General features: G+C 32.4%; 2 protein-coding genes and 1 long non-coding RNA gene across 3 annotated transcripts; 1 reads left to right on the plus strand and 2 right to left on the minus strand.

Annotated features, from left to right (window-relative positions):
- Position 1: 1 nt before the first annotated feature.
- On the minus strand, positions 2 to 619 carry LOC119192949. Its single transcript, XR_005113787.1, has 2 exons — positions 393 to 619; positions 2 to 170 (listed from the first exon to the last, which is right to left on the minus strand). It is a non-coding gene; the product is annotated as an uncharacterized LOC119192949 (long non-coding RNA).
- A 1,002-nt stretch (positions 620 to 1,621) lies between these two features.
- On the plus strand, positions 1,622 to 4,588 carry LOC119192950 (thioredoxin domain-containing protein-like). Its single transcript, XM_037446678.1, has 7 exons — positions 1,622 to 1,856; positions 2,006 to 2,161; positions 2,753 to 2,938; positions 3,442 to 3,580; positions 3,661 to 3,822; positions 3,897 to 4,022; positions 4,091 to 4,588. The coding sequence occupies exons 2-7, from the start codon at positions 2,032 to 2,034 to the stop codon at positions 4,290 to 4,292; spliced, it is 945 nt and encodes a 314-aa protein (XP_037302575.1). The 5' UTR covers positions 1,622 to 1,856; positions 2,006 to 2,031; the 3' UTR covers positions 4,293 to 4,588.
- Positions 4,589 to 6,244: 1,656 nt separating this feature from the next.
- Positions 6,245 to 9,565, minus strand: LOC115449242 (ELMO domain-containing protein 2). The gene is made up of 2 exons (XM_030177000.2): positions 8,977 to 9,565; positions 6,245 to 8,726 (listed from the first exon to the last, which is right to left on the minus strand). Exons 1-2 carry the CDS (start codon positions 9,493 to 9,495, stop codon positions 8,304 to 8,306), a joined length of 942 nt encoding a protein of 313 aa, XP_030032860.1. The 5' UTR covers positions 9,496 to 9,565; the 3' UTR covers positions 6,245 to 8,303.
- Positions 9,566 to 12,457: the final 2,892 nt, after the last annotated feature.

A 12,457-nucleotide genomic window follows, 5' to 3' on the forward strand; every position in this document is an offset into this window, starting at 1 on the left:
GTTGTTAATTATTATACCAGTGTGATCACCACCAGCAACATGTATCTTGTCACTTGCCTCTGGTTCCACAGCCTTTCTCTCCACCACCAAGGTTGTGGAATTCGCTGTTTTACATTTTGGTGTCATTATAACTTTCTCCTCTATGTCTGTCATTGTACCTTTTAATTTTTCTGCCAATTATAAGAAACAGCGTTAGTATTAGCGCCGACGATGAGTCATAGCTCACACCTTGTTAACTTATGACGCTATTGAAGGTCTAAGCCAAGCGATTAAGACTGTTTTATCGTAAGTTGCTTTAAAAGCCGTCCCTTGATCGCACTTTCACAAGGTAAACTTGTTTACACTTTAGGTTTAAAACAATGTAGGGCAATATTTAACCACCAAGTCTTCACCTGCTTTTGTTCGCTGCAACTGCAACTCTTATTTAGTGGTATTAATAAATTATAATTTTGTAAATAAAATATATAATATTGGCAAATGGGAAGTACCTACTTGGTTTGTGACAAAGAATACCTACTGAGTAGATAAAATATAAACAAACACCACAGTCTATTTCACCGTGATATTATTTTTGATGGAACTTGAAAATAGTGTTTCCATTTACGATCTTCGGTTACCCTAGACTTTCAGGATTAATTATTTAAAATTAACCCTAAAACCCTAATTTCGGGAACAACATTATAAAACCAGAATTTCACGTATCCGAAAACACCTAAAAGGTATTTACTTCTTATATGTACATTTCTACCTTTAGGATCTCTTAATCTGTACCTAGTAAAATCGTTTACTATCTTCTAAAAGCTCCATAGTCCAGGTAATCGGTAATACAAGTCTAATAATATGGTAAAAGATAACAATGGATGGAGTAACAACAGAGTGGCATCAGACATGTCTAGCAAACTATCTCGAGCCCTCGGTTTGAGGGGCTGTCTAGCTTGTGCGCATCATAGAACACTTTTCTTATATTGGGTTATACTCTAACGTAAGAAAGGTTTTGGTGATCTTTTGTTATAACAAAAGAAGATAGGCTGTTTTTGTGATATTGATATAAAAATACAGATAATACGCCCCAGCAACCTGGCAGTACAGGAGCCCCATCCGATGAATATGGTACTGACCTTTATAGTGTAATTACGACTTTGTGAATAACATTTATTATAAAATCGATTGAACTTCGCTTAAGTCATTAAACCATAAAAGAGTAAAGCAATAAATTGAATTGAATTTACTGTAAACAATTGAAACAATATGTACCACACATTTTATTCCAATTTCATAAAATAATAATGAACTATTTACAAAATCACGACATTTGACCCGAAAAGTCGGAGAAATTCTATAAACAGGAAACACTGGATTTGAAAACGTCGCGTTTTGTTGTTCTCTGTGGAAACTTGTTTTTTTTTTATGTTCGTCAGGAGGGCAGACTATAGACTTTCGATCATACTGCCTAGTCTTACGTACGTTTGGAAACTAGATTTTAATGTTAAGGATGTTATTTATAAGTCCTTAATTCTATAGGGATAATATTATAATATTTTACTGATTGCTTACAGTAGTGCCTAACAGTTAAAAGTACTAACTTTATGGCGCACATGCATTGCCCATATTCAATAAGCCAATAACCTACCATAAAGACTACCTTCTGCTCAGAATAAGAACAAGCACAGAAGGTTCTGAGACCTTCTGTACCTGCCGGTGACAGGTGAAACAGAGATAGAATATTTTTAAGCTTGAGGCCTTAAGCACCTGTATGGACCAAAATTATTTATAATAATTATTTGTTGATTCTACATTATACTCTGAAGAAAAGGAAACTTGAGGAAAAAATACTTTGAAAAAATAGATAACTTGAGGTAAAGTCGCAAGTGTTCTGTTCCATGAATGATGAATACAATTGAATGACGAATCCACCATTGCACCGCTGATTATATTTATTAAGATAACCTCATCTGGTGTAAATTTATTTCAGAAAAATCTAATTCAACGATTTTTACACTTACAGCTCATGCAGTTGAAAATTAACGAAAAATGAAGACAACAATAACTTTTGTTTTACTATTCTTCTGCTTGAATGTTCATAGTCAAGGTCTGCAGGGCATTAGCGATGATGATCTATTAGAATTAATAAGGGATAAAGAAAAACTAATTGTTTTGTTCAGTAAGTCATTCAGGAAAAGTCTATTTGAAATTATTTTTAAGCAAAATCGATAGGAGAGGAATTACCTTCCAACATCATCCTTATTAGATTAAAAATCACAATTATTTTGGTGCTTGCATGTTTTTAGGTCACTTGTATACATATATATATGTATACAAGTAAGGTATTCTTAGGTGCTCGATATTTCACACCGAATGCACGCCCATGTACAGGGGGACATTGGCGCGGCTCTCGGAATACAGTTCATTGTGTATACCTCATAGTTGTAACTACACATTAAGTTCTATAAGGGCTCTCGGAATATTTCCTGACCTCCCCTCAGCCCATACTAATAGGGTTTCTTTTCCTTCCCCAGATGTCCCTTTCCCAATTTTCTTCCAAGGCCCTGCAAGTGCTAGGCCAGGGGATTCTAGTATCCCATTTGCAGGTTCCCCCAGAGTTGATAGCATGTTCTGATTATTAAAAAAAATTAAATACTAGGTATTTATCTATTTAGAAAAGTATAGGATAAAATGAAATCATTTGTGTGTAAAACATAAATTACTTGATTTATCTGCAATTTAAATGTAACTTAATTTTACTATTTTACAGCAAAGTCAAATTGTGAAACATGCAAGTTGTTAGAAGAACACATAGAGAGTTTGCAAGAGGATTTTAAGAAAGAAATGAATGCAGTAAGTGTGAAAGTGACTAACAGTCACATGGCAAGATTATATAATCCAGGAAAAGAACCAGCACTGGTTTTCTTTAGGCATGGTGTCCCTTTACTATACAATGGTAAGTGCAAGATCTAACAATTGTTATTTTTGTTATATTGTTAATGCATATATGTAATATCTCAAAAATAATTGCAAAAATGTATGTTTTTTTACTAGAAGAAATAACTTTATAACCCTTTATATAAGGTAGATGGTAGGTACTTATCATAAAACAGTTGCAAATACTATTAGAATCAATACAATAAATTCTTTGGTATAACTCATTCTCTCAGTAGTAGAGGAGGCCGTACTCAGCAGTGGGCAAGTATATAATACAGCACTGATATTATTTATTATTATTATAACTCATCTCAGCATTGCAAGCAATGCCTGTCACAATATGACAATAGTTGCTTTCAAGATAGGCAGCATGGCTTTATTTTTTGAAAATCTGTAAAGTATACACAACATCATTTGTCTAAATACCTTGCATCTATGATAATAATAAACACCATTTATGTGAACTCCAAAAACACAATTAAAAAAAAATGAAAAACATTCAATCAAGTAAAATTTTTACAGGTGAAGCTGATGAAAATGAAATATATGGTTTCTTTGAAAAAAACCAATCACCTGCAGTCAAAGAGCTTAATGATAAGATTTTTGAGCATATTACTCAGGCTGCTACCGGTGCAACCACTGGAGACTGGTTTGTGATGTTGTAAGTATAATTAACTCTAAAACTGTCAAGTAGAGATTTTAGTACAGAATTCAGTGAGTATGATTATTGTCTATTTCCAGTTACGGCGCATCTTGTGTAGAGTGTCAAAGATTACATGCAGTTTGGGAGAGTGTGGGTGCCACTTTAAGGGGCGCATTAATGTTGCTTTCAATTGACGGCAATTTAGCTGGTGTGAATACAGCTAAACGATTTCAAGTTACTTCATTGCCTGCCTTCCTCTTGTAAGTAATTTACTTAATTAGTTCCATAATTTATTTATTAATTACGAAATACTGTATATATGATTTTCTTCCAGTTTCCGTCTTGGTAAAGTTTATAAGTATGATATACCAAAGCGGGATGTGAAGTCTTTCGTTATATTCGCTGAAGAGTGGTACAAAAATACTAAAGGCACACCAGTTCCTTTACTTGCTTCACCTTTGTAAGTAAGAGCTATCAAATTTGTGTATAAATATTTTACTGTGAGCTTATAACACTTTTCTTTTTCAGTGATGATGTTGTTGACTGGTCTGTAGAAATGATCAAATTCAGCATAGCATTCGGATTGGATCTACTGGCGAAATATCCTTGGATTTGGCAAATAGGTTTAGCTGGTTTTGGTTTGGTGGCAATTACTGCATTAATAGCACTGCTAAAGGCAGGAAGGTCTAAACCTGCCAAAAGTGTTAAGAAAGAAAAGAAAAGTAAATAGCCTATTGTTTGTATTACGTAACTTGTAATACATATGAGTATTCACTTGGAATTTTGGATATGAATTTGTATCTGATTTACATATCTTGGACTATGTGCATTGGTTAGGGAAAATATAGGTAATTCAATTATAAGACTTGAAAATGTATCTCTATTAGTAGGAAAACACAAAAATGACCAATCTTAAATCAGGAGTGAGATGTAATTGCATTTATTTGAGACTTCAATCTATGTAAGAATTAAGAGTATAATGCGTTTTTGTCTTTTCATAAACTAACGATTTTTTTTATTAGAAAACTGAATTTAGATATCCAATAATACATAAAGGTGCATAGAAGAATTACATTTGAATAGCTCCATAGATGGATTAGGGCAGTGCTTAAGCTTTTAAAATTTTATTACTAATGCCTATGGCCTATTAAGGAATAATTTTACAATTCATTGTTTACATGCTTTTATATTACTAATATTACAAGGGTTATCAGCTCATTAACCTCGTAGAATAGTTTAAGTTCTGAACCAATTGCTTAAGGCGTAGCAGAAAACTAAGTTTTATTTTCGGGACATTGGTACTTACTACTACAACCTTTTTTACAACAAAACGAAAGCTAATATCCGTCCACCCTATAAATCAATCTTAATTTTTAAATGATGTGATAGTATATGTATATTGTGTAGGTAATAAAAATATTTTTTATTAAATATATTTTATTAATGAAATTGCACTTGTGTTTTCATGTTTCTATTATAAATAGCAATTTAAATAAAAAGTAAATGCATTTTATTGTAACACTGAATAGTTGAATATCACACCACAAATAATTATAATAAAGTATAGTTAATATATTACAGTAAAACCCCAGTAATAATAAATAACAGCGAAGTAGGTAAAACATTATTGTTGTCTTAGATCATAGTATACTTTTTATATTAAGTATGATGTAAAATAGATTCAACTGTCGGGCCGAATCTGATGCGTACCAGATCTACATGTCTTATAGGTCATTTCAACAAGGCTAAAACCTTAGATTAATTTAAATTTATTATACTTATGACACATTTGAAGTTATTGTGTATATGTACCCTCACCACGGCAGAACTTCTATTTAACTATATAAGTACTTATATAAATAAAATTTAATATGCAGTTTGCATCTGAAAAGTAGGTACTTGGAAAGTTGTTGCAAAGTCAATAATGATGGGTATTATATTGTTTGTACTTTGTTCAAATTCCATTGTGTAATTAAGTACTTATTACGAAACTCAGTAAAATGGAAAAATTACCTCGGTGGCATAGGTATAGTCAGCTACAAAATTAGCTGAACAATATCAAAATTTCTAATCTCTTTCAAAATGTTATTTCCATACTTAGCAATCGTTTTTCTTAAATTGATATTGGGGTTTTCTGTACAATATAAGTCCTGAGGTAATTGTGGATGGTAAATACAAATACGCCCGCCCCTTCTATAATTATAAGAAACCCAAACAAGCTGACGCAATGTGGATGTGGCAACACTATTACCTACACCTGAAAAAGGGAGGCGTGATGCTATGTTTGTATTAAACTTAAGTTTACATTTGTAAAGCCCATCTCTGTGGGAGACCTCCAATAAAAATTGCTTCATCCGACCTCGAAATATAATTTAAAAGTATTTATTGAAACAAAAACTTAAATTAAGGCGTAGTTGAAATGACGGAAACTAGGTACTCTTAACATTAACATCTCCGGGATCTAATCTTATAATAAATAAGCTTGATTTATGTTTTCAGACCAAAATTGTAATCACAAAGCATGATAAAACACACAACACTAACAATAATATAGTGTACCTAAGTAGTATGAAAAATAAGTAGAATGGTTTTCCACCTTGTCTTACATGCCTGTCCACGCAAGTCTAAGTGCGAAGTTCAGTTATAATAAGTATTCAGATAACAAGTTCACGCTTCCTATTCCATCCTCCAGCGCATTATTTTACTCAACATTTCCACAAGTACAAAATATTATGAGCAATGAAGTCTATTCACAAACCATTTTCTAAAATGTTATTCTATAATATAAGTACCTACTAATAGTTCCCTTTGGGATTTGTTATTACTGCTTGTCTGAAATTAGATTTTAGGACAACTCTCTTGTCTAACACGAACAAACGTGAAATGTAATCGCAAAAGTAATCATATCGCGAGTACTAATTATAATGTAATGACGATTAACGATTGGTAATTGTGTGAATGAAATCGTATTACATTTAATCTAATTACTATTCATCCTAAGTATGAATATAACTACAACAGTAATCAATCTGCTCTATACTAGCAGATAGGTTAAATGTTCGTATGTCTGTAACTAGCCTGTGGATACCCTAGTGACTATAGTACAGAGGACGCCCTTTACGTGATGCAATAAATTAATTTACATTCATCTAACAGTCGCACATATAGTCCTGACTACGCTAATATATAATTCGTGAGTCGTTAGTGTCAGAAACTACTCAAGAGATTTTCAACCCCATACTCAAACATTAAATAAATATGAGCAAATCACAATTACACAAATATTGGTCTCGGTTATCGAACCGGCGCGGCGCGCCGGCTCTCTTTCTCAGTTGGCTTGTGAGCCGCAATACCATTGAGGCTCTTGTTTAGTAATATAAGTATTCTGTAGGTATTAGGTATATTTTGTCTATACATTTTTTGGCTACAGGAAATAAATATCACTTATGGCCGATTTCAGTTATCATCCTAATCACAAGCTTCAGAGTTCCGACTAACAGTAAGAATAAACCTTTTAAAATCAATACCTAATTAGTACGAATTTCAAACAAATTTTTATCTATTAAATAAAATCGACGCTAAGATTGATACGTGACTAATTGTTATTTTTTTTTGTTTATGTCACCTATAGGTACATAACGATACACAAAGCATCCACACAAGATTGAACTAAGATTCCTTAATTTAATGACATGGCAAAATAAGTGCAATCAAAGGCCCAATTACCTAGAAATCAATGCCGTGGCACAGTCGGGCCGCGCGGCAGGGGCGAATCGCCCCAGGACGCCACCATAATAGATTAGTAGTCACAAGTAGTATAAACATTGCGTTGCATATCCAATAACGATTTGCCATTGTTATAATATGTATCTAGTTTATCTACAGCCATACAAGTGTGGCAACTATTTGTTAGAAACTAGTAAAATGGTAATTGGCTCTGTATTGCCACTTCCAATTAGTCAAATAATAGCACTGGCTCACACTGGGTCCTTTTTTATTATTTGTTTTATGCTGGCATTTACATTAATTCAAATTTAAAAGCTTGTATGTATCTACATATACCCACATAAGTACTCAGACAAATTAAAAATTTCAAATCACCTGCACAATTTTTTATTATTTCAAAGAAAATCTTCACAGAAAAAGGGATTACTTTATTTCACACACACAAAAAAAACCTATGTATTGTGTGATTTATATTTTGAATTTGTTCAACTAATTTTGTACCTGACTATACTTTTGATTTCATAATAAGCACAAAAAATAAATATTGCACTCTTTCCTATCTTATATATGAAGACCTTTAACATATATGCTTTTAAATCCATTTTTCTTGAAAGGATATGTATGTGTATAAAAATATATTTAACGCAAGCTATATAGTATTACATTTCAACTTTATAGCCTTTGAAAGTTAGCACACTAGTTATTAGATAGCATGAGCTTATCAATGGAGTCCTTTAAGAATGCTTTCAATATCAAATCCTAAATAGGAGTAATTCCAATGGTAATAATAGTAAAGGGTACTTTTGAAGGCAATCAAAAAACTGTGCCAAGTTGTGAAAATGGGTGACACAACAGGTTCTATCATTTTAGTTAAATCATGTTTCCTAAACTACTTTACTGTCATAAAACATAGTCTAATATAAAATGATAAAGCATTTTACAAACCTACAAGCATTTTGAAATTCAATAAATCAATCATGCATCAGTAAATCTTACTTGTATAATTTGACTAATATTACACTGTATCCACTTCAATATTTATCCTAAATACTGAAGCTGGGTCAGCCAATTCTATCCTAATAGCATTTTCAAATTTTTTAAATATCATAGAGAACTCCATAATATTTTGAGGTTTAGATTCTATCCACATTTTGTCAAACTCATAAAATAGGTAACAGTAAAACTTGTGAAACAGTGTTGCGCTAGGCAGACATGATTTATCATTAAACATAAATGTTTTAGCTGATCCATCTTTCAACAGGTAATATGCCATTGATGTTAGGTTAATGCCAACTATTGCAAATGTATAACCATATTTTGGGTGCTGAGAGTGACTAAGTACATGGCTTGACGCCTGTGGATATGCTGATGCAAAGAACAACAAGTTTTCTAATCCAAGAAGTCCCATACCACGAAAATCAGTCTTTGGATCATCACCCTGCAAAATAGATAAATTAGTGTATATACAAATTCATTTTATTGACAGGTTAAAGGCTAATTGACTTGAGCAACATATTTTTGTGAGACTAAGTTTCATACATATTTAAAATCAGCATGATTTTCTTTTTTTGAATATAGTTAAACTTTTTCGAAAAAAATGTCGCTTAAATCAATTAACCTTTAACCCGTCGATATGATATAAAATAGTACTGAAGAGCACTTGATAGTTTATAAACCAAACAACGCACCTGAAACCCTATGTATTGCCATTGCTTTGTGATGCGGGATTCTAATGGTTCTTGAGGGACCAAAAGTGACCATAGTCTCACCAATTTCTCTTCATGTTCGACATTGTTACTATCAAATTGTGTTTTTCTTAATTCTTCTATTTCATTTACTAAGCTTCTGTAACTCCATATTTGTTCTAAACATCGTCTAAATGACACGATGAAGGAACCATGCAATTTAGGATTTATCTTTTTTACCCTTATTATGATAGACACAGAGGGGTCAAGAATGCTGTAAAAATTATTCGGAGTGAACCGTTTTTCTAAAACTACAGCATCTAAGAAAGAAACAACTTCTTGTACATCTCTGGTTCGTGACAACATTAATGACTTTTCTACATTGCAAGTCCTTGCAGCACCAGCTTTGTCACCGTAGCATATTCTTTGAAGTTCACACAGTTTGGTTGTTTTCCTCAATAACCATTTAATTATAGGTCGTAAATACCATTGAAGAAGTGACCAAACATTAAACACTATCATTTCTCCCCGTTGTTTTTTAGATGTTCTTGTAATTAGATAAAATCATAACTATGAAAAAAAACTACGTAGTATTCACGATGGTTTTCACTGTTTCAGTATTTTTGTTGTCATGACCATTTTTCTTTTTTTTTTTTGTACAATGTGTCAAATCACAAATGTTTAATTTTTTTATATAATTGCTGAAGGCAATTGTTGTACATTATGCCAACTTCAATTTGAGATTATATTCTTCTTGTTCTGAGTTATATTTATTCGCCAAAATGATGTTAGACTTATTTTATTTATTTATTTATAGCCATGGATAGATCTCCTTCAGCCGAAAACTTTGGACTACAGCATTTTTACACCTTCAAACTTCTGCACAGTAATTTTGTATGCCTTAGCACATTCCCACTTTGCTAACTGTCTTCAAAAACACAATCCATTTTCTAGAATTGAATGCTTAAAAAAAATAGGCTGTAAAAAAAAAATATCTCGAGATTTATTTTTTCCTCAAATTTCTATTGTAAAACAATTGGTTGTGGCTAATTAGGCTGATTTCATATGAGACTATTTATTTAATTTCTGCTTTGTTACATTGTCATATATAATTGTTATAATATATGCGTTTGAGAGTGATTAGAATAAAAATAAGATCTAAGTACATCTCTCTCGTTCGTGGCGCCCTCTAGCAGCTGGAGCCTGGAGCCCTGAATGACCCAGCACGATTCTCCTAATACTGGTAGGTATTAGATACGAAGAACTATTTTGACTTCCTATTTATATAGAAATTACACGGACGTATTCTGGTTACGGGTCCTTTTAGATATTTGTTAAGAGAGTTTAATCATGGAAACACCACATTTATTATGAATGCACCTCCTATTTTTGCATGAGTTTCTATTGCCGGAACACAACAGCGCATGCAGATTGCTGCTAAACAACTGAGCGGCAGAAATAGATATCGTGGTGGCATCTACTCAGAAAGATCGTCGAGTGGGTATAGTAGGATGGGTTCTACCCCGTAGTCCATTAGGAAGAGTTGTTCAAATAGGAAGTCGTTATTACCCGCATATACTTAGGTATCCGCAGTTCACCGTGCACGTTTTAAAACGACGCCTTTCTAAAGTTAGGTAGCAAGTTGTCTACCTGTTTCACCAGCCTTCTTTAGAATAGGAATATTGTGTTGTATGTACTTATACAAATTACTTGTAATTAATATAATTGTTGAAAATAACTTTATTATATGGGTACCCATTAGGTAATTGTTTTAGGCACTTTAAATTAAATTAAACTGAGAATTATTATGTCGAATTTGTGTTTTATTTGATGAAAATTTTAATTCATAAATTTTACAATAAAATTATTTACAATGGCGTACAATACAAATAACAGTCAGCGCGCTGACGATATAATTATTTACAAAGGCAATATTCGATTAGATTTAAAAACTAATTTAAATACATATAAGTGAAATTGCAACCATACCAACAATAACTTAGCACTCTGATAAAAACTGCAGTCGGGATTAAGTACATATTCGTGACATGTTTGAAATTGTTGTTTACTTGGTGAACTATACCTAATAGGGCCAGGTCTTAGTATAGGTATAGACTCCATTACATTATGAAGTGCTATCTATTATAAAAATACCATTAAATAAAACATTCGGTAGCGTTATTATTACAGTTTAACGACATTATCTACTTACATCGGAAATATTTTATAAAACAATTGGTATAAACAGATATATATTTAATGTTGTTCTTAGCTACACATAATTATTAATTTACTTATTTGTATCATGACGGATCTTTTATCTTGGAATATATATTCACAGAATACGAAGATATTATTTAATTTAGTAACTTATCAATTGCTTTTTAAGGTTTTACAATAATCGTAAAATATTAGAAGCTTTGTCTAAACATTTTTTGACTACCAATTGCATTACACATGTTGCTCAAATATATAGGTACTTTAGCTGGCCTAGTGGCGCCAAGGAGCGAAAATATACGTAAGTATTAATACAACTTACTCATAAATATCTCAACACCATTCCAGCTAAATGCGGTATAATCACTTTCAATCGGCTAGCTACCTACCTGGCATACCTAAGTTTTCAAAACGTGATCTTTTTTATTTGACTAGTCACAAATGCCATCTAATGCAAGCATCGCCGTAGCATCTAGCTTGGATTCTTATATTTTTATTTATTTAAGTAAATTAATGCGTTTCATGATTCGTCGCTGAAACATAATATTATAGAAGGTGAGGCATTTTGTAATATAACGTTAATCGTCGGCTAAATTGTGTGTAAAATAAAACGTCATATACAAAATATTCGGACCTAAAAAACTGAACCTGCTAAGTACACATATGTAATTTATAGGCGGCGGCCTAACTTATGGAGATGGAATGGAAAATCTTTGCGAGGCATCTTTACCTGATCTGAGGATAAGGAGAGTGTAAATGTTTTTTTGTGCTTGTTTGCATGCGCGAGGCTTTGGGGAGTTGCACCCAAAGAGAATATAACCACAAAGTTAATTTTCATCGTTCATCACTTCCTAAGGCCACCACTATTTATAGGAGAGGAATATAATTGCACAAACGTACCAATCAGTGAACGTGAACCAGTGCAAAACGTTTCACGATAAGTCAGTCGTCAGCCTGCGGCGTTAGAAATCGGAACAAATGATGGACCTTCCCAGAAAATAATTGGACACCTACAAAAATGGTCTTCTGCATTCAGCGTATGAATGATTGTTCCACTTCCCAAAACATAATATTGATTAAAAGAATTTAACTAGTAAACTGGATACCTAGGTAATAGTAATACTTATTTCAGAATAAAGTAGTGGAATGAAATTACGTACACGCATGTCTAGGTACATTAAAGTCACAAATATTAGATTCTTATAAGTACAGTATAATAAATTCTGAAAAGAAACTCGTTATATTGTAAGTATTAAATTAAATAAAT

This window comes from Manduca sexta, unplaced genomic scaffold (genome assembly GCF_014839805.1).
Source record: "Manduca sexta isolate Smith_Timp_Sample1 unplaced genomic scaffold, JHU_Msex_v1.0 HiC_scaffold_3422, whole genome shotgun sequence".
NCBI classification, from domain to species: domain Eukaryota; kingdom Metazoa; phylum Arthropoda; class Insecta; order Lepidoptera; family Sphingidae; genus Manduca; species Manduca sexta.